Source organism: Urocampus carinirostris, chromosome 2 (assembly GCF_059441175.1).
Source record: "Urocampus carinirostris isolate Australia breed hairy pipefish chromosome 2, RoL_Ucar_1.0, whole genome shotgun sequence".
In the NCBI taxonomy this organism is placed as follows: Eukaryota; Metazoa; Chordata; class Actinopteri; order Syngnathiformes; family Syngnathidae; genus Urocampus; species Urocampus carinirostris.
Genome location: NC_142350.1, coordinates 12,035,126 through 12,058,115, shown reverse-complemented (window position 1 = coordinate 12,058,115; position 22,990 = coordinate 12,035,126). Strand labels below are relative to the sequence as shown.

Genomic DNA, 22,990 nt, shown 5'->3' with positions numbered 1-22,990 from the left:
TTGCGTTTTCTTCAGCAGGTACTAGGAAGATGTTTAGAGTTATTGGGAAGATGGACGGGACTAAATACAGGCTGATTCTGGCAGAAAATCAGTTAGACTCAGCAAAAGACCTGAAAAAGTGAAGCTAGTTTGCCTTCCAAGAGAACAACGACCCTAAACATAAAGCAAAATCTACAATGGGATGATTCTAAACTAACAAATAAAGGTGTTAGAATGACCAAGCCAAATTTCAGACCTTAATCTTAAAGAGCATTTGTGGAAAGATCTGAAAAACGCCGTGCATAGTTGCCATCAATCCCCAAGGAACTTTAACCGTTATCTAAGGAAGAATATTTCTGTTTAGAACCTGTAGACATTCCCAGAGTAAACATAAGGCGACTATTTGACTGTGAACACCGCCCCCTATCGACAAGAACACACACACTCTAAAATAATAAAGGTTACAACTTAACGTGGTAATATCGTCTAACTCCATCTCTATGACAGGGAGGTCAAACTCATTTTTGCTGGGGGCCACTTGCTAGAAGAAAAATCTTAATGGGGCGAGACTAGTAGGTTTAAGAGAAAGAGAGAGATAAAGATAGAGAGAGACGGTAAGAGAAAGATCAAAGCACTGCAAAAAAAGAAAAATACAGAGAGAAAAAAAAACCGAGGATGAGAAACAGAAAGAAAGAACGTTAGGAAAGGACAAGCGAGCGTGACAAAGTAAAAGAGAAATGAAAACGAGGAAGAGAAATAGATGAGGGTGATAAAGAAAAAAAGAATGAAAACATGCTAGAGTTAGTGAGAAAGAGAAAAAAAGAGTAAGCGAGAGAGAAATAGATAGTGAAAGGGACAGAGACAAATAGATAAAAAACAAAGGGAGAGATATAGAAAAAGAGAAACAAGAAAAGAGGGTTAGAGAAATAGTACTAGTCACTTTGCGAATGGTGCCTGGCTCGGCTGACATCAACTAAAACTGCAGCTATTTTTCTCTTGAGCTTCTCCGTTTTCTCTTGGGGGCTGGGCTAAAACCTTTGGCGGGCCTGATCCAGCCTGCGGGCCTCTGGTTTGACACCTGTGTCCTATGTCAATCCGATCCAAATTCCAATTCCAAAATTCTACAGCCGACAAAAAAATTGAACTTAAACACTGAAAAATTCATCGACACATACACCAACGCCACCGTTTGAAGCACGAGACTGCCGCTTCTCTCCTCAAAAGCGACAGTGTGTAGGATTTGACTACTGTATTGTGTAGCGAAGCAATAATGAGTGCTAAAAAGCAAGAGACAAAAACTATGAAGAATCAAACGGGTTAAAGAGCACCGTTTTTCTGTCTTTGTTCTGCGAAAGTGAAAAAATAAAATAGAAAAGAAACTGGAAAAAAATGAAAAATAAAGGGAACAGGGGAAAAGAGAGAAGAATGAAGAGGAAAAAAGAATAAACAGGAAAAAACAGATGACACAGAATAAACTAGAAAATGAAATAAAAGGGTAGTAAAAAAGAGAAACAAACGCAAAAACAGATGAAGAATGGATAAAGGAAAAACTCAAAACACAGAAGAAAAACCATGTGGTACGCTTACCAGCTCCCTATAGTGTAGTAAGTAGTTGATCCTCTTGTGTCAAATCTATTGAAATTTCTCCAAACCATGTTAGAAAGTTAAAGAACTGTTAATAAAGGCAACTGAACGGGATCCCAGTTTTCTAGCCGGCAACGACCTAATATTTTTGATTGCGTTCTTTATTAATTTATAGTAATTATATTTTCTTATTTTGAGTTAAACTATATGTATATGTGCCTCTTCCTTGGAATTATTTCTCTATACTGTATTAAAGGTTGTGCAATCTCTATACCAAGGCTAGTAGGTGAACTTGAAACCAGGAACTCTGAGGCAGGCGTGCTAACCACTACGCTCTCACGTAGCCTTAGTTTTCCAGGGTTCGCACACCTTTTTCATGGCCGAATTCAAGAACTGCATAGGGAATTTCAAAGCCAATTTTCCCAGTGCCACGAGAAGAAAACCAGCTTAATTTAAAAGAACAAGAGCCTAAAGTTGAACTCTAGCTCAAACCTTATTTTGGAACCCTAAAATTGGTCTAGAACCTTAACTTGCAACCCAAACGCTAGCGGCCAACCTCGTTTCAAACCTTAATCCCCTTTGAACCTCTACGTTCAGTGTGGAACCCTAATATCTAGCTGTAACCCTATCCCCAATCCTATTTTGCAACCAAGTGTATTTAAAACACCTACCTCAGAAAAACGATGACAAATTCAAGCACTTCTGAAACCTTGGCAACAAACCGTTCAAATTCAAGCATATTCAAGGATTACAAGGCAACATTTTCCCTTCCTATAAGGCGTTCCAATCAAACTATTCAACTACTCCTTGACTCCTGACTTTAAAAGACACAGAACAAAAGTTGGAGCAATCTTTAGGTTTATTTTGAAAAAAAAGAACTATTTTGACTTCTTCTGTGGTCGCGGTTTTGCGCGATCCTCTTTCTCGAGCTTCTTCACCTCGTGCCTGATGATCTTGTTCCTCTGCACAGAAAAAAGTTTGCGTTACAAATGAGTACTTTAAAAGGTGTAACAGGTTCAGACCCCCTCCTCCCCCCACTCACCATCCTCCTGGCTTTCATCACCTTGTAACGGTCAAAGTCGGACATTTTGGCCCTCTAAAAATGAGACGGAAAAGTTAGATATGGCACACAAGACCCAGTATCTAGGTATTCAAATAACACATTTGGGGAATTGAAAAGAACAGATATCCCTGGTTTTCATCACCGATATGACCGTCTTGCTCAGGCCTGCACCAAAATGACTCTAGCAAACTCGGTCCAGTTGCCTCCAAGTATACGTCATCACGTTGATCCACGCAAGAATAGAAACATATTATACATCGGCGGCCAGTTGTCTTTCAGCTCGGCAGTGCTTTGAAGAGTGAACTTAAACTGTAGCAAAAACTAGGGATGTCAAAATGAAGCTCAATGATGCAGTCAAACCCCGCAGGGAAACGCTTCACCATGATTTTACTTTAACGACGCCGTCACATGGAAAGAAAAGCACAACATGCTTGAGCGCATGCAATCATTTGGTAGAGTGTAAATCACTCTTTAGTGCAAAAGTATATATTTTAAGAGTATTTCAACATAAACAGTTCTGTGTTACTTTGTCCACGTTTGAGCTTATGCAACACGTGAAACAGTGAAGTAGGTCAAATAAAGTTCTTATTCTTTACATTTCGAAACAATTATTTTCTTTTTCGGGGGGGAATAATTGCACCTGCCATCTTTCCCAAGGAAATGATGAAGCAGGGGTTATATATGAGATAGCAAGTTTGCATAGAGTTGGAAGCATATATTTCGGTAACTTCCAGTACTGAAGAACGATTGGTGTTCAAAGATACTTTTGCACCTCAACTGCTGCATTTGCTGTGACATTCCGTGTTCTTGCTTGATGGACGGAGTTATCAAAATGATGCCAGAGTCTCCCAGTAAAGGGGAACTCGTTTCTTTGTCGCTTTTGTTTCAGACTACACTCAAAAGTCACTTCACAGGGCTTCAGACGGCACCACGTACATCATCGACTGGCCACTCATCTACAATATTCGACACACGCTTAAAGGGATTCCACCCGAGAAGCACGTCACTGGTAAATACCCCGGAAATAAGATGTCCCTAACTGAATATCTCCTCACGTTACGATGAGGAATCGTTTTCTTTCAGCCATCCGTGACAGCATTTTTTTCAACATACAATGAACGTTTTTTCCACAAACCAGAAAACCGATTCGATTTAAGTTTTGCCGTGTTCTTGCCTACGACTGAGCCATGCGCCTCATACATTTTCATGGTGCATGTCTGCTATTGGTTTGTGTCAGGGCATCATAAAGATTGGCTTACAACTCCGTTTCACAATGTCTTAAGAAATGTTAAGACACATGCATTGTTCCCCTTGCTAAGGAATATGACTGTAATTGATCAGTTTATTCTATTTTTACTACTAGAAACCTGCAAAGGAGATTCAATAATAGATCCGACAGCGCCAGTTTTTCAACTAATTACAACACGAAGCAGACGACGGCACGGCCCCATTTGTATTACAAACAAGCACGGCAGGCAACGGAGCTTTATGATTAACTCAACGTGAATGGGATCGATTGGAAGTTATTCGTTCTACAGAGTTTAGTTTTCATTACACTGCTGTTGGGTTGGTTAGTTGACAGTGAGAGAATTTAAGATACCGGAGCCGCTTAACTTGCGCTTTCTTTGAGTAGTCACTGTGCCCTCGTTAGCATATGACAAAAACAAATACAAGTAAAGTTGCCATTTCCTAATTAAAGTATAACTCTTAAATCATATCCTCTATATACCATCAACTCTCACAAATCGGAATTTATTTCTATGCGTAATTGGTACAGGGCTTCTGACTACCTTGCAGATCGCCGACATGTTATCATTTTATTAGCGTCTTTGGAGACCTTGATGCCAATATAACTCGGTACACAATAATTGAGACCCTGTTCTACTGACTTTTGGGAAGTTTTTTCACAATAAGGAAGCAATGATACCGCTACGCTATCAGGAATATAGTCGCCCGATATTGTTCCGACAAGCCCTATTTGCTAGGAGTTTGATACCGTCACTATGGTAGGCGTGGCTTTGCGCTCTGTCTTATCTATTAAATGGGATGTCAGTTTCTTATTTGGGCTATTAATGCACACACTGTCGTTTCTACAGCTATTTCATTGTTGCTAGCAGCCAATTGCTTTGCTGTTTCTTGATTTCCAAGCGGCAGTTATGGCTCAACAGCTTTTGGTAACCTCAAGGCTTAAAATAAAAGATGGCTCGGGGTGGGTAGGAGTTATTTATCTGAAAGCTTCTCTCCCTGTCCTTGCAAGTGCATATCCACTGATGTCTTCACCATTCCAATTGTAAATTAAAATATAACCTTATGCGTGATCAATCAACCCGTGGGACTATTACAAATAAAAAGGTCATAGAAGCAACAACAATTTCCAAGCACATGACAGTTCTTGTGAGTGAAGTTTTAAAACCAGTTTTCCTTTTAAACCACTGTCTACACCTCCCTTTGCAGCCACCAGGTTTATTGTACCAGCTAATTGGGAAGGGATCTTATTTTTCGTTGATGTGTATATTTATTAATGTTATCATATGCAAGTGTATTTCATGCATGTACTACTTCCAACATAACATTTTGTTATTTAATGTTTTTTTTTCCGGGGTACCAGGGTTGAGCCCCACCACCTCTTTACCTTAGATTTGTCCCCTACAATACAGCAATTTCACTTTGCGTTACCCAACACAGAATTAATTTATGCTGTATTCCAGGGGGTCTACTTGATGTCACGTTATGGTTACATTTCATGCAGCATTTACACCCATGGCTATATGGATGCGTGGACATTCGTACCACCCTCTGGTCTAAGTCTCTCGAGCGGGCCGAACAAGAGATCTGCCCCAAACATCTAAGCAATTGTGCTCCCTTAGAGGCAAGTGTCCTTGGGCACAGTATGACAGCCCTGGTGTCAGTGTGACCTAAATCAATACACCGGGGACCTAGCGGAAGTCTGACAAGAAAAAAAAAAAACGAAACACGATTTAACCAACCAGTACATTTTAAAACCTAAACCTTTACCTTCTCTCGTGCCACAATCTTCTTGGCCCAACTAGTTTGCTCCCACTTCTGATTGACCTCAGCCTTCTCCCAGGCACGGCGCACAAATTTCTGACGGGCACTGTGAGAAAAGAAAAATGAAAGGTTGATGCATTACAGCAGGTTATATATGCGAATGACAAGAAACAGTAACACACAACTTGCACCCACCCGTGAGGAAATTTGATGACATAATCAGTGAGCTGCATGCACTTAAATGGCATGGATTGCCTTTTCACACCTGTGCATGGACCATCAACAAGAGCCTAAAAAAGGACAAGCCAATTAAGCAGTGGTTTTGCAACACTAAATCATTTTTTTGTGAAGCGCGTACCCTATTTTGGTCGATGACATCTACAATGGCCACCAGTTTGCCGGCATAAGGACCGAAACCGATGTAGGCAACACGGCCGATCTCAACAAAGCGTTTGAACACCTGAGAAAGTACCAGATTACAACATGTACCCGTCAAACTCCGCCATTTGCTCCCCTTACCAATGATTGCAATTACCCCTACATTTTGTACAAACTTTACTCAAACAGAAAAAATAGAAGATGGGACAAAAAAAGAAAATTTGTGTGAACGTGTTTATTGTTCACCATCTGTATTAATTCGTTCCCCGTTTCCAGTAAATTTAGTGATCCCTTTTAAATAGAAGAGGAGGATTTTGCAAGCATGCTACAGATAGTTTTACGCTCTCAAAAACGATCACAATTTAGTCAAAAGTGCTTGATTGAGGACATTTACTGGGGTACCGCAACAATTGATAGCAATCCAAGATGCTAATAAGAGTTGATATGGGTAAACCAAGATGGGTCAAACAAAAATAACAAGCTTTCTTGAAAATTATGCAATGAACATTATTTCAGGAAATAAAAAAAAAGGACAAAAATGTATAAGTTGGCTGTCATGTCATGAGCTCACGAGCAATGTGAATTTATATATTATCCATATCGATGGTGGAGGGTACATTATTGTTGATTACTCATTATTTTAAAAAAAAAAGGGTTACGGTTGAGACAAAAACATTTTGCTGCATTTGATTTTCACGGAGTATACCATCTTAACTTTTGAATAGGCACCCATGAATAGAAGAAAAGGTTCATGTGACAATCATTCTACCACAGGGATATGCATTTAAGTATGCGTTTTACACGGGACTTTTGTTACAGTTCACTATTTTTCTGCATGCATTCGCTGCACCTTTGTCTCGATGCACGTACAACTAAGGCCAATCCAAGGTCCACCGTGTTAATACTTTTGCGCACTTATTCTGATATCCTTATAGTCATTTTTTTCTATTTTAAGTCCTATTACCCGTTTATCCAGTAGTGTCATGGTTAATAACGTTGTAAACTATATTCACTACGACGTTTTCAATGTCAGTCAACACGATCGTCTAAAAAGCGTGAGGGTTAGTAAACAAGTATGACATTTTTGAACTACTGTACCGTAGTGGGCCGTTGTTAGCATTGACTTAAACAACCGAAGTCCATGCAAGCTAACGACACGAACTCGTGCCATTAACTGCAAAATGAGAATATACGCAAAGATAATAGTGTTTTGATTTCTATTTTTGAGTACAGAAGTCTTTAGTTTGGCAGGCGCGCCTCCGGCCGTGTCTACAGCCTGGACCACGTTGTACCGCACACTATAGCCGACATTTTAGTGACAACATTTAGGTCGTTGAAACAAAATATAGGGTACGTTAAACAATCCAAATAAAGGCAAAACACGTTTTGAGATAATATAAACTAACTACAGTAGCGACTGAGGCGCATATATTTCAAAACTTAGAAATGAAATCTCAAACTCGGATGTGGCGAACATACCATGATGGCAGGCCGTGAGCAAAAAGGACGACACCACTTCCGGCAGAGGACAACGCAATATCCGCTGTTTCTCTGCGCACGCGCAATGTAAAAGCGCCGAGGTCGTCAAATGCGTTTTGAATTATACATATTCCGTAATTTGTATTTTCAGAAAAAAATATATGTATTTTATTTTAATATAAATCTCATATAGAAGGCCTTTTGTAAGCATTTGTCTTTTTTTTATTCTTCATCTACCCTGAGTTGTAGCATTCTATGCCATGTCAAAGGTGTTTAACTCTCTGGTTTAAGCATGTTTTTACAATTAACAACCACAATCATTGTTGTTTTGAAAAAAAAAAAAAAAAAAATTAAAAAATATATTATAAAGAGAATATACACGACTAATCTTTAACCATGTTTACGTGCGGATATTAACCACTAGGTAGCAGCCTTACTACGCAACCCACAACAGACCCATTATTTTGCACGGAATGCCTCTATTCACGTCTTAAATAGGGGCATACAAATGTAAATTCTGCATTTTTTTGACTGTGTTTACAGCTCAAAAACACTTATAGAACCTCAATGTGTAATACTGGACCACTAGATGGCACTTTAATATCTGCTACAATTAAGTGCCACTGATAGACTGCACAGCGTGGTGGCAGGATGCCGGACAAACGTGGCACCGACTTAAGTGTTAATTCTACGAAGTGAAAGAAGTACAAATTTCTCGACCTATGAATTTTAAGCAAAACTAAAATTAATGTTTTTTTTGCCTACTATTTAAATGATTGTTTTTTTTAACTCGAAGATAGTTTTTTTTGTACCAGTAGGAGGCATTAAATATTACACACCATCCCTTTAAAACCAGCGAAACAATCCTTTTTAGCACTTGGTCGTTATTTTAGTTCAATTTAAGTAATATGTTCTACTCAATATACCAAAAATATGTAAAACGAGCAAAATGATGAATCCAATGCTACAAAAGAGAAGTTTGCATACAATAAGTATAAATATATTCCCAGAAAAACAAGATAAATATCCTACATAGAGAAAAACAAATTTAAAATGTCAATTTTCTTCTGCAAATAGGGCAAAGATTTATTTTCTGCACTTTAGTCACAGATTAAAACCTGCCTTGTTCATTTTCAATGAACTTTTTTATATGGTACTGCCAAAAAAAGAAAAGTGGACACGGTGTGCAGCGTTTTCCAGGAAACTGGACTGACAATTATTTATTCACCTATGTGACAATTGAAGCAAGCATATTTTTATTCTAAGTCCCACTTGAGTTTGTTTATCTTTCGTATGTTTGTGGTGAGTTGGTTCAGATGTAAAGCTGCGTTTACTGAACTGTTAGTGAACATTTTGACACATTCAATGCCAAACATGAAAAACCTTTCCTTTCGTTGTTTTTGATAAATTTCGGATTAAAATTTGTCAGGTAGGCTACAATTGTAGACTGCATGATAAACCATAGTACTGGAAATACAGTATGTGATGGTGTACTACTCAGCCTGGTATTCTTTGAACAGTCTTTAATAAATTCACCCTCCGTGAAATGTTTATAGTGCTTGGCGCAGTGTTGTTACCTCGTAGCTCGCCATTGTAGCATTTTCCTTTGACTCGCAGGGTCTTGTGAAAAAGCGCTGCTGTGCCGTTTGAACAGCTTCCAGTTGCTTCATCTTTTCAACGCGTTTGTTTCCAGCTCTTCGTAGTCAGCATGTTTCTTCTAGCGGTGTCTCTTGATATTATATTCTTTGAAAAGAGTCTCATTCTCTTGAATTAGGCAGACACAGTTGTTTCGGATTTCGGTGAAGAAATACTCCAATTTCCACTTGTCCGAGAAGCGGCGTCCCCTCACAGTCAACTTTCCTTTTTTGTATTTACCGTCAACATGTTGAAAATAGGGTGGGCTAAAATTCAAACAGAAAGGGCAGGGCCAAAGAGCTACTGCCACCATCTGGTGAAATTGTGATTTAAAAAAAAATAGTACTAATTTATTTTATACTACGGTCAAAATTAGTGACAGAGGCAGCATGCCCGTAAAAAGTTGATCACGGGCTGTTACTTGCCCCTGGGTCGGACTTTGGACATGTCTGCTTTAAGGTACTGCATGAATAGTTCAAACAAGTAAAACGTACTTATTATATTTTGTGTAATTTTCCTGTGGCTTTTTATTGAAAGACATGAGTGAACAATGGAAAGAAGCTTCCGTATTTTTAAAATGCCATATTTTTATATTTTAATGTTTAATTCGTCCATGTATTTTTTTCAAATCAGCCATTTAATCTTCCAACGCTTTAAAGTTTTCATCTTATACGTACACTGGATAAACCATTCTTTAGAAATATGTAACACGTGTAGAATGAGTCTTTCTGAGATGTTTTATTTTGGTGTACTTTGGGACATTTTTTTTTCTTTGTGGCACTTTCAGAGTGACTTTTTTATTTTGAAGCTTTTGCGCTTCACTTCATGTAGATAGGAGGTAACTTGGTTTTGAGGTTAATTTGACTTTTACGTGGGAGATAATTACAAGGTTTGTGTGTGTGTGTCTGTCAAAAAATAAAACCAGAATAAAAATGATGAATAAACAAGCCATACATTTTGGTTTATAGCAATGTCATATTTATTCTAAATTCCAATAAACAGAGAATATATCAGTCCCTTATTTGTACAAAAAATACCTGAACAGGATACAATGTAGATCCAGAAGCTGTGTGGACGCTTACAGAATATGAAGCAAAAAGCACAAAAAGAACAGGATCAAAACACAATTCATGTACGGTCTTTTATTTCTTTGTGTCTTTCGCCTTCATTTTTTTTGCTTTCCCTGACTCGTTGTTTGAATTGAGCTTATGATGACAGAGCAAATGAAAATTATGTTGACAATTTGACTTGTTTGGGTTGATCACAGCTAAGAGGATGGACTGTATGGAGCAGGCTTGCCCCACCATCAACTTCTGACAGTGTCAAAGACGGATGCAAGACTAGGTCATTTCTAACAGTAATGTTTTTGTTTTTTTTCATGTTATTGTTTTTAGTCTGGCAGCTGGAGGGCAGTGTTAAGTTTGTATAGCGTGGTGTGTTGGTTCAGGTGTAATTTTCCATTCACTAAACTGTTAAAATAAACCATACATTCAATGTCAAATATGAAAGCATTTTTTCCACATTGTTTGTGAATAAATGTGATTAGAAAAGATCCTTGGTCATCCGTGATTAGGTTACTAATGGAGGCAGAACACATCATTATAAAGGACAAAGTCAAGCACTTTAAAAGCTATTTTTCCAATTCTTCCAGAGCCAAAAGAAGAAAAAAATACGGTGTGAATCACTTATTTTGCAGCGCCCCGAGTATACACATCTGCGATTTCCATAAGCAACCGCAATTAATTTGTTTATGACCCAAATCTCTCCCCATAAGGGTTTTGGGTAAAATGGCGATAATATGAAACTTACATTTTCAGTTGCAGGAAGTTTTCAATTGTAACGTTACAAATAGAAAACGCTACCTTAATTTCTGCATTGCCCATAACAAATGTCCGTAAATGATACGTAATCCTTGCACTAATATGTATTTGATATTTTGTCCGGATTAGGTGTAATATGCAGCTGTCTTCTTGAGCGCAACCCGTGGGGGGCGATGACACTTCATAGGACCATGCTGTATAAACTAATGCCACATGCTGTTAATCATGAGGGAAGAATAAATGCAATGGAAAAGTAAAACCACCAGACATCAGGGTTGGCAGACAACCTGGCAACATTTTCAAGTATTTACAAGCACTTCACCCAAAACGTAAGCACTTTTTCATCCTTGAAAACAAGTATTTTCAAGGATTTCGAGCACCCGTAGGAACCCTGATAATACTACAAAACAAAGGTAAAGATTTATGAGTCAACAATCTTTTACTGATCCGGCCTCAGAGACAAACGGAGTCTAACATCCCTGGTGGAGGCACCATTATGACTACTATGCTGAAAACGTGCACAGATTGCTTTTCACAAATGCATCTGATAACAAAATTCCTTTAAAAATGCATCTCTGAACTCAACACTGCTGTGTGCGCATGTGGGGGAAAACACTAATACAGAAATTCAAGACACTGAATATCACATTAGTGAAATAGTATCAAGTACCAGCATCAGGGTCACCCAAAGAACTCAATTTGAACAAGAACATTTGAATTGAGTGAGGAGAATAAAACTGTAATACCACCAAAAATTGTCATCTTGTTAGGGGAAAATTAATTCAGGCATACAAATATATATTTTCCCTACCTATCTTCCCATTACGAAATTAATTCCATTCTCAATAGTTTATCTGAAAATTGTGAGAAAAATAGATGTTTGACATCGAAAAACATAGCTTTTATTTAAATTTGGGCATTTTTGAATGCCCCAAACAAAAGTTTCCCCTTTCCTTTAAGTTTTTTTTCTAACTTGAAATGTTGCAGACATTTTATTTAAAGGTGGGATCAGTAGTTTGAGGTGTCCTTAAAAGGTTTCAAATGAAATATTGTCTTAATCAAGTATGTGTTAACAATGCCTAACTGAGTTCAAAGTGCATTTATATATATTATATATATTTATTTTCACCGCGCCGATCTGCTTTTTTCTTACTTTTATCATCGGTGTTCCGGCCGCAGAGCACATTGGCCTGGGGGAAACGAGGCAGGCTCAAGTTTTTTGAAAGTTCTAGGATGAAAATGGTGAAAGCAAGAAGAGGACCATTTGAAATACAGTCCGAAATGTCAACACAAACCCCCCAAAATATGTAACAAGCAGAGTGTATTTGAGAGAGATATGTACAAGCACGCTCATTACAAGCAGCTTGAAGGAAACTCAATGATGATTTCTGCCAGAAGATGGCACCGGCAAGTAAAATTTTTTTGAAGCTACGGGCACCAACTTTAATATTAAGGACTGATTTATTCAGAAATCTATTTTCCCCACAAAAATTGCAATCATGGGCACATGACAATTGAAACAAAACAAAAAAGACATCTTTCGCCATTTAAACTTTTTAAAAAGTAATATCATTTATTTTCCTTTTTTTTAACGGGTTTTTTTCCGTATAAAGATTGCATGATCTTATAGTTTTCCAATTTTTGTCCCAAAATCTAGGCATACTGTACTTGTTTGTATATAGGACCTATTTCTACTCATAGATAGGGTAAAACTTAATTTTAACGTGCACCCAATTTGTGCCATGATTGATCAGTCCAAACAACGAATGCAACGGATATCGAACCCTGGTTGCGGTTCTAAGTGCAGCGAAACCTAATCACTGGCCCACCTCTGATATAATGTACAAAAAGGCATTATGATTTATCTCAACACATTACTTTTGACTCATGGTGCCAGAAACGAATTCAAGAGAATGGAGAAAACAGAGTCGTCCTGAAAGATATAAACACATTTTTTTGTCTTCTTAGAGCGACCCTCATACTAGCAAAGTTAATACAATGAAATAGGAAAAAAAAAAAATCCAGTTTGATTTGCTTAAACACAACACTGAGCATGTTTAATGTTATACTGTATATATGTGGCATATTATAATATATATTTTTTTGTGGCAAATATTGATATTTGTAAGCAATACCGAAAAAAAACAATAATGTCAATGTACACATAATCAATAAATGAATTGAGGACAAAATAGCATTCTTCATTTTACACAGCGTTATGGGCAAAGCATAACGGCCACACATAGTGATCTGTAACCTAAGGTACAGTGTTCGATCTCCAACTAAGTTTTTACATACTCATTCATTCCCAGACATAAGATGCATTAGATGGCTGTTTCATACAGAAGACCTATCCTGACATACATAAAAATACATTTAGAAATAGATACCTACAAATACAGTGCCTAGCGAAAGTATTGACCCCCACAAATAACTTTGTCATATTGCCACATTTCAGGCTTTTTTTCCCCCTGAGAATCAACAACACGTAAGACATAATTGTGATTTTGATCGAAATGTTTTAACATATTATATTATATTACAGTATATTATATATATACATACAATCTACCACTTGGAAACGCTACCTTCCTTTTATGCATGGCCCATTATGTCCATACTTGATACGCAATCCTTGCACTAATACACATTTCATAGTGCCATGTTTAGGTGTAGCATGCACCCGTCCTCTTGGGTGCGACCCATAGGGGGCAATAACCCTTTGTAGGACAATGTCATACTAACTAATGCCAGCTGCTGTTAATCTTGAGGGTATGAATGCATTGGCAAAGGGGAAAAAACAAGAGAGCAGTGTTGGTGTCATTTTTAAGCAGAATGTTGAGAAACATGGCAACAATTTCAAGCACTTTTTAGTCCTCGAAAACACAACTTTAAAATGCAAGCATTTTTGAAGTTTTCTAGCACCCGTACAAACCCTGGTATGTATTTGAAGGTGTTTATGCGCTTATTTCTACATATGTCAGGATTGGTTTCATACTGGACACAGTAAATGGAAATGATTCTTTTTTTTAAAGAGGCTGTGGTGGAATAGTGCCATCTGGTGCTTCAATTCCTCACCTCGTCTCCAATTATTCTAAGGCATCACTCCACTTTTTATTTTCCTGACCTTCCATATTGTCTCAACAAGGCAAGTTGGATGACCAGCAGTTAACAATAACAGTCGAGCCAAATTCAAACACTCAGACACACCCACACACGAGCGTATTCAACAAAGGCTCGTAGCTTACAGGCTGGACAAGGTGGGATCGAGGGGAAGGGGAATGGGAAAGGGCTAAGGGGGTTCAAGCATTATCCAATCCCTGGAGAAGAGTCTGCCCCCAGTTGGTCACTCATGTGGGGCAAAGTGACACGGCACGATGCCTTGTGCTAACCCTGCTCTGGTACAAGATGTTTAGCCGGTGTTCCGAAAACGACTTCCTACCCATCGAGACGTCCTACCATGGCCTAAAAGTATTTTAGACTATTTCACAGGCTTGAGGAGTTGTTGCGGTCATGCATTTTCTGGACGAATTTGAACAGATTACCTGATGTTTTCCTTTATTTATGTTCACTATGTTTGTGTACTGTTACCCAATGCTAAATCGATTGCACCCTGATCATCCTGGAAGGGGGATTACCACTTGTGAGGCCCTTTCTCAAGGTACTTTATTTTCCTTGTGCTGAGGTTTTAAATTTTTCCTTGCCTGCCTATTGGTTTAAGATCAGGGGATGGTGTCATTGTAACCTGTGCAGTCCTTTGAGGACATTTTGTCATTAAGGGCGTCACAAATAAATGTGACTTGACTTGATTGAGGCTGTAATTCAGCCGAGGCTCTCTCCCAGTCTCTTCCCTCCCTTTGGCTCGGACGCTACCCAGACAGTGCCCCTGATTGGATAAGCAACAGAGGGCAGAGCCACTGAAACAGGAAAAATAACATTAGAGTGGAGTAAACAGCGGAATCTCTGCTAACATCTGAATCCTGACATGCCCATTTCAAAAAGTCTGTGACAACAAAGCATGTGTGCGATTAAGAGATGTGTACAAAGTGTAGTTAATTTGTTTCAGGGACGCACAATCAGGTAGAGACTGATATATTTCTTCTTATTATAACATTAGTTAATTAATCAAGCAATTCTGTTTCTGATAGAGAGCATAAAAAGCATGCTAAAGTGAAGTAGATGAGCTCTTATCATAACATTAGTTCGTCAACCTGGCTCTAAAACGAGAGTGCCAACACTTCAGTTTTTGTTTCAAGTATATTTAAGTCATGTTGGTTGTAGTTTTTTGAAAAAATAAAAATAAAATAAATAAATAAATAAAAAAAACATCAGAGTTATTTTAGTATTTAGGTAACTTGACACGAGTTGTTGCTAAGCTTAAATGTATTTCCTGCACTGTAAATTTTTGGTTTAAGTGAAAAATAAGTCATGTTTTGTTGTGTTGAATATCGCATGTAGATAGATACTTTATTCATCCCCGTAGGGAAATCCACACTTCCAGCAGTCTACCCCGTTGTTTATTAACAGATTAACATGTATTCAATGTATACAGTTTCAGAAAGCTATTAAAGTTGTATTTGAATTTCTAGAAAATATTCTCTAATCCTTTTTGCATTATTATTTTTAAGCTTTTACAGAAAATGAATATCAACTCCAAATATGGGTTACATAATTGATAGCAGTTTAGGCACTGAAAACCCCATATGGGTCAAACCCTTATATGTATGCCAACTGTCGTTTTATATCTTCAGTAAAAGTTCTGCTCGCAATAATTCAGAGTTTCAGCGTTGCTTGTTTTACTTGATTATGAATAAAACTAAATTGCCGTCAGGTCAGCCCAAGTAAGGACGTCTCGGGAGGATAGTAAGTTTCGGCAGAACTCCGGGTGGAGGAGTATGGAGTAAGATCGCTGTCAAAAAAGAGTACACTGAATTAAGAGACAAAAAGATGTTTTGATAGTGTGTGAATCAAAAAGTGTTAAAAATATGAGTGTACAAAATAAAAACCTACAAGCTCGTAGGTTGTTTTGTACTCATTGTTTCCAACATGGAGCTTTTTGATTCACACAAGAGGAAAATTTTTACGGGTACGAATCGATCTTCATGAGCATGAATAGTCTTTTTCTGGGTACGCCTCTTGGACAGCTTACTCTATAGAGGGGCCTCCTTAAAGCCCGACAGAAATGAATTTTGGGACACTTTTCTCTTGTTTGTATGTTTCAAACAACACATATAGACTTAAGCTCCATGTAGGACTGTGACGTTTCTATTGTCTTAAGGGGCAATTACCTTTAAATTAAGTTTAAGTCTTGCTTTAATACAAACTCACATAGTCGTGTCGCCGTTCATCAAGTCGGACCTTTTTGGTTTATTGTATTTGTCTGTGTATAACGCACTTTTATCTTTATCTCTATAGAACTCAAAGTATGGGAACGGGCACTTGCAGGGTTCATACACCTTTCTCATAGCCGAGTTCAAGCACTTTCTAGGTTTATTTTTCCAGTACCTTCAAAAGGAAGAAATCCTGCGCCAATCAAGTTTTTTTTTTGGTTAACTTTGAGGGCTAAAATAATGTCGCTATCTTGCTGCTACTCTCTGCTATTATTAGCCGTTCGTTGAAATGATCTAAAATCTATTTGTGTAATGGGCTGCTATAAACTGACATGAATTCTTCCATTCTGCCTCAACAAGGTACGCACAGCTTCAAGACGTCACACTTTTTAACCAACAACTATAGTGTTTGTAAATAGTTGAGTACAATATGGCAGACAAAAAGAGAAAGTACTGTATGTATAAAAAGCAGAAAAATGAGCCTAATTTGTATTCATTTTAATGATTTTGAGTGCTCCGAAGCGGAGTGCATTCAATCTTAGAGACTGTTGATCTTTTTGTTTATTTTATTTTGTGTGTTTTACAGGGGATCTCTGTCAAAATAGTTTAAAAGTGCCTTTTTTTGCATGTTCTCATTTATAGCACGGAAGAGTTAATATTTTCAATTTTCATGTTATTGTTTTGCAATCACAGGTGCTTTTTCTGTTGTCCGACTTTAAATCTGTTCAGTGTGTAAAATGTTTTGTATTTTACTATAGATCTTAGAATAATATTCACGTGTTTTGCAGGGATCCCTGCAAAATATATGAAATTATTAAAACATTTGGTGCATAATGTTTTATTATTGATAATATATAATAAACAAAAAAATCTCTGGAGCCATTTGGTAGCCGAGCCAAATGAGACTGTTTTCTAAATAGAGCAGTCCTCTTGGGTAGAGCCAGTAAGAGGCAGTTACGCTTCACATGCCAACGCCATAATGACAAGCCACCAGAGCAGGCTTGTCGGCATCAAATTCACGCACTTAAAAAACTTCATTTATTGCATGGTCCATAGAGTCGGACTGCCAAGAAACATGGCAATGGCAACCATTTCAAGCATTTTTAAGCACTTTACCCAAAATCCAAGCGTTTTCTTAACCTTGAAAGCGCAACATTAAAAGCATTTTCAAGGATTTAAAGCACCCGTACGAACCCTGAGAACTCAAAGTATTGGTACAGGTACTTGATTTGTCAGTAAGTGTGGTGTCGTCTAACATTGACAATTGAAAAGGTGGCAATTTTAAAGCAGTTTCAGGGGGGGGGTCACTTACATGCCAAGTAGGCTTTCATGTTAGTATATACGGTACTTGAAGTCGTTTTGGTTTCAAAAACAAATGGTGAATGCATTCTACTATCTATGATTTAAACTGCATAATACTTTCTTTCAACGTGTTTGAGATTTTTTTTTTCTTCATGATTTGGGTCGTATGGTCCCAACCAGTTGAGAACCACTGATCTACCATTCTGGTTCTGAGTTCTCACTATCACGACCCAGGTTTGAATCCCGTTGAATCCACAGCTTAGTTAGCCGGGAAAAAGCGAAACAAAATTTTAATTCGGATTCCTATGAAAAAATTAGGGTTGCGTGTTATACACAAATAAATACGGTAATTTCCCAGATTAGGAATCAAATGTTGGTCGACAGCATTCAAATTGCAAGCCAGTCAACAGTCATATTTGGAATTTAAAATGCCATTGAAAACCTCATCGGCAGCAGCAACCAATCTGAAGCTAAGTTGCTTAGTGAAATGCAGTTGGAAATTACACCAAACTACCATATTTTCCGGACTTAAAGGAACACTTAAAAAAACCCAAATTTGCCCCGAATTCAAAAGTGCACCCTATATTCCAGTGCACCTTATAGGCCAGAAAATAAGATACATAAAGATTGAAAGTGCATACTCACAACGAATTGCTAAAAAAGTTAGCATTTATGAATTATTCAATGAAATTGATACCAGATTTCATAATGATTAGCGTATTTTCCGAACTATAAATCGCTCCAGATTATAAGTAGCACCAGCCAAAAACTGCATGATTAAGAAGGAAAAAACACATAAATCGCACAGGAGTATAAATTGCACCTCTGGCCAAACTATGAAAAAAACCTGACTTATAACCTGGAAAATACAGTGTGCTCTATGAAATATTTTTAGAATTTTGTGGTGTTTCTTTTGACGCGCTGGCAGTATTTTTATTCATATATATGTGCCTCATTGTCCTTATATATGGAAAAAAAATGATCTCACAAAATACTGTTGTTAGTGCAATTATAATCTAGTGGGCCATATAGTCCAGAAAGTACGGTAAATATTGTTTACATTAGTTCAATTTTCTTTCATTTTCAAGAAAGTCGCCTGGTTCTAGCCAAAAGATATTCGACAGCTAGTGAAATACAGTATAGCTTAGTGTGCTGAAATGAAAATGAAACATCCCTGTGAGTAAATATGACCGGTTTCTACATTTGTTACAAATTAATTTGGTTAACCACATTAAGTCGCTAGTTAGAGCTCGACAATAACAGCAAAAGCATTGCCAAGAGCTAACTCCCTTTTGCGCTTCGCCGCTGACACATGACCCCCCCCAAAAAGTGCAAAAAAATAAAAATCTCTAAACTGGAATTATGGTATTACTTCTGAAAATTTTCAAATATTATGACAAACTTTGACCATTAACAGATTTGTTCCATATTTTGAAAATGAGGTTGGTATTTTTCCTTGGAAGGACAGTGTGTAATATTTGACCACTAAATGTCACTGTATTGTGTAGTGCAAGCAAAAACTAGTGTACATGGGAGAATACAAACTACAGAGAGCTAAAGTGACCAAACTTCACTATGATTTCTTATTTTGGTCAGCCTTCTGCAAAGAAAGAAAGATACAGGAAAAAAAACAAGAAAAAAGAAAAGTGAAATAGACAAAGGAGATAAGAGCAAAAAAAAGGAAAGAAAGAAAAAAGGAAAGAAAGAAAAAGGGAAAGAAAAATTTGGGGGAAAAAGAAAGAAAAAAAAAAGTTTTTTTTTAGGGGGCCATAAGTGCCGCACAATCATGTCAGCTCCCTTTAGGTGAGCCTCATGCTATGCAAAATAAATTTCAATTTCTCCAAATACGTGTATATAATAAAATGCCCTTTGGCATAATAGTTTATGTATTTTTGCTTATTTTCCAAATCAATAGTTTTTTATTTTTTCCATGTCTAGAAGAGGCGCTAAATAATACACACTGTCCCTTTAAATTAGTCAAGTGAAAAAAAAACATATATACAAGTTGAGGGCCTTTCTTGTTAAACAGGTTAATTAACTTCAGATTATTTTTGTTATAAAAGGTGGGTCATGGTTTTTCATTTGATACAAATTATCGGCATACTTTAGCCAGCAGCTACTGTAGTTAAGCTCCATAAAATGCACCAAAAAAGCATTTGAGTATAGACCAGACATGTCAGACTTACAGCCCGCGGGCCAGATCTAGCCACTCGGATGATTCAATCCAGCCTGCCATAAATTTCTGAGTGTGCCAAAAAAAGAAGCGAGTTCCTCTGCCATTTCTATCAAAAGTTATGAATTTGTTTTAAAATAAATGCAAACCAAATGCTCTCTGTGGCAGCTAGAAGGCAGTGTTAAGTTTGTTTAGCTGCACCAGCTAACATATTCGATTCCAATGTTTGTGAATGAATGTGTTAAGAAAAAATCTCTCGTCATCAGCGATTATAAAATGTAGGGTAGGGATACTGAAAAGCAAAGCTAAAGGTTTTGAGTAGCCATTCTTTTACTGATTCGGCCCACCTGAGAACAGAAAGTCTGGATCTGGCCCCTGAGCCAAACAAAGTTTGACATCCCTGGTATGGACTAACACAAAATAAGAGCTGCTAGAAAGGACGGTCTTTGAAGCCTGGCGTGTTGCTCCGTAGTTAGCATATAGTCAAAACAGTGGCATCTGTTTTTTCACTCAGAAAAATAAAATTGCTTCGTAATCATGTGCGCATCTTCATATATGTTTCGATCATATGTACAAGGCTCATTATTTTTCACTTAAGGCAAGTGAAGCTCGTTTGATTGAGTGTTTGGTGCGCAGTCAGCCGAGTTTCACACTTCAAGTCTTTTTTGTTCGTTTCCACGCTTAAAAGGAAATTGTGGGAGTGCTTTTCTTTGATTTGTCTCTTATGAGTGAAGCAAGGGGGCAAAGAGGCGGCAGTAATTGGGGCTGATCCTATTGCCGTTAGCGTAAATTCCGGGACTACAGAGCACACCTGATTATAAACCACATGAGCAAATTTAAGAAACCCATTTTTTGTTTTTGTACAAGCCGCACCGGACTTTAAGCCATTGAGCCACCATATGAATGAACTCATTCACGTCATTTGTTTACATTTTACAAAAATCAGCAAGGAAATGTCTAGTACAGAAAAGAAGCACATTGTGCCGTGATCAAGACACTGAATTGCAGACTCCGCAGCTGTCAGTATTAATTTATTTGGCATTTAAATAAACGCACAAAAATTGTGACAAAAATTTCAATACATAAATGCTAAGAATCTTTCTACCAAGTAGCGTCGGCTAAATTGAATATTCTAGTGTGGCGGTGGGTGAGAATTTATCAAAAAAATTTCCTATTGGGCCTAAAACTGTGACCTCATATTAGAAAATATATACCTGATAATTAGTTTAAAGGAGAGATTGGGCATGAAAAAATTCCTACCCGACCCAGGCCCAAGGGTATTGAAGCCCTAGCCAGCCTATGCGCGACCAGTTAACTTAATTTGCAAGACCTAGCCAAAAGCAAGCCCAAAATGTAATTTTATTTTTTCTGCGAATGAGTGTCTTAATCGTGGCACAATGTTATACTTTTCTCTGAAATCTCCCTGCTGATTTTGCCAAGATCGCGATCTTACTCAAAACTTCATCCATTCATGCTCGTCGACGAGGTTCTTGGCTAAAGAGGGGAGTCTTAGTTTCTCACGCCGTTTCCCAGCACTTCATTGACATTTTTCACTTTGTCATCCAGAGCACTAGGCAGAAATCGCGATGCTTTGTTTTAATTTAAACATTCAGATTCCAATTGATCCGCAGCCGTTCTAAGCCAGCTACTATGCGCTGGCCGAGGCAACCCGCCGGAGCGGACGGGGAGATCCGCGAGAAGGGCCCGGCGCGCTTCCGAAGTCGCCGCCGACACCCTTGCCACCACCCGCCTCGCAAAAAACATACATGGAATAAGCCGCATCGTATTGTAATCCACAGTGTTGGAACATAGAAAAAGTAGCGGCTTGTAGTCCGGAATTTACGGTACCTCAGGATCATTGGAAATGTGCAAGCAGTGAGCTGAGAACAGACTCGGGCGGAGGGATTAAAAGAAAAACGACATTCATAAAGCCAATCAATAACCCTGTCCGATGTTCAGGATTCCGAAGTCCGTCCTCCTCTTCCTACGATGCACTTCCGTTCTCTCTCGCTTACTACAGTAGTGTGGCCGCCGTGCAGTGAGATACACACAGTCGTTCCCAAACTGTTTGAAAAGGCACTGCTTCCTCAGCCGTTACTCTCTCGGCCTACCCTCCTTCGCTCTTCTGTCGCCACGGACAGAGCTCGCCGTGATACGTTTTGATGACGATGATTGACAAGTGCCACCTCTCTCCGCTCGTGCGCGAGTGCAAACAAATTCTGCATTAAATCGACAGTAATAAAAACAGCATTAAAATGACATCAAGTAATTGAGTCGATAAGAGAGGCTCGTCACAGCCTTTCCGATAAACATTCCTTTGTCCTTTCTAATGAACCCCTGCTTGTTTAGATCCTTCTCATCACGCTTGACTTCATCCTGGACACAGCAGTAGAGCCACAAACTCACAAAGAATGGGTTAGGGCGGCGTTATGGGCTGTTATTTGGTGGAGTGGGCGGTGCCATGGTGTCAGCTTATCCAGACTGGACTGTACAGGTTGAGAAAACCTCCTGGATCCAACGTTTGCTCGAGACCCATGAGGGATTCCCCTCCTTTCCTGATAATCAATGAAGAAGAAGAAATAGGGTGGCGCTTCCCGCGCCACAGCTTATCAGGCCTGGGGGAATTAGAGAGGAGTCGTGGGGAGAGGACAGCCATCGTTCACAAACTCGGGTGCGCCGCTACAAATGTTCCGTTCTACGTGACAACAAAGGCGAGAGTCCCTGTTCCGTGACGTTTAGCGCCCCCTCCGAGAAGGTGCTGAAAAAACACTGCTCGCTTCTTCACCCATAGGTAAGATTTAGGGAGTGGGGATGAAGGGGTTGTGTGCAAACAAAAAAGGAAAAAAAATCAAAAGAGGGCGTGTAGAAGCAGCGTCACAAGGCTACGGCGGTGCACGCGTGTTTGAGCTTGCAGGGCAACACTCCTCTATTGAGCTGGTAGAACTCGACAAGGTGGATCAGGTCGGTGAACTTGGTGGCCCCGTCGTCTAGGCTGAAGAACACCTGGCCCTCCTCTTCACACTTGAGGTGACAAAATGAAAGAGGCCAGTTAGCAATAGGGCTCAGTGTTTCCCACACATAGGAAGATTTTGGCGGACCACCAGGCTTTAATTGGTCCCGCCACAGAGTCTCATAAACTTGTATTATTACAAAATATATTTAAATATATATAGATGCGAAGGTAATCAAAATAACTCAAAATTTCTCAATATAAAAATTATTGCAAATGCCATGGTTT

At 38.5% G+C, this 22,990-nt stretch overlaps 2 protein-coding genes across 3 annotated transcripts in view; both read right to left on the bottom strand.

Annotated features, from left to right (window-relative positions):
• Window positions 1-2,404: 2,404 nt before the first annotated feature.
• rpl14 (ribosomal protein L14) lies at window positions 2,405-7,584 on the bottom strand. Its single transcript, XM_088328932.1, has 6 exons — window positions 7,493-7,584; window positions 5,994-6,095; window positions 5,831-5,925; window positions 5,642-5,741; window positions 2,606-2,659; window positions 2,405-2,525 (listed from the first exon to the last, which is right to left on the bottom strand). Exons 1-6 carry the CDS (start codon window positions 7,493-7,495, stop codon window positions 2,442-2,444), a joined length of 438 nt encoding a protein of 145 aa, XP_088185058.1. The 5' UTR covers window positions 7,496-7,584; the 3' UTR covers window positions 2,405-2,441.
• Window positions 7,585-10,088: 2,504 nt separating this feature from the next.
• The window catches only part of LOC148371056 (growth factor receptor-bound protein 10-like), an 80,363-nt gene continuing 67,461 nt past the window's right edge, over window positions 10,089-22,990 (bottom strand). For both annotated transcript variants that reach the window (XM_088328930.1, XM_088328931.1), the window contains one exon: window positions 10,089-22,773. In XM_088328930.1, the coding sequence (XP_088185056.1) occupies window positions 22,627-22,773 (147 nt within the window). In that variant the 3' untranslated portion in view covers window positions 10,089-22,626. The remainder of the gene's footprint in view (window positions 22,774-22,990) is intronic.

Bases quoted from the DNA above. Each gene is read 5' to 3' on its own strand.
- rpl14 (XM_088328932.1), bottom strand. The intron at 5,926-5,993 runs GTACGCGCTTCA...GTCCTTTTTTAG, and splicing joins ATGTCATCGACCAAAATAGG to GCTCTTGTTGATGGTCCATG. The intron at 2,660-5,641 runs GTAAAGGTTTAG...TCTCATTTTTAG, and splicing joins AGATTGTGGCACGAGAGAAG to AGGGCCAAAATGTCCGACTT.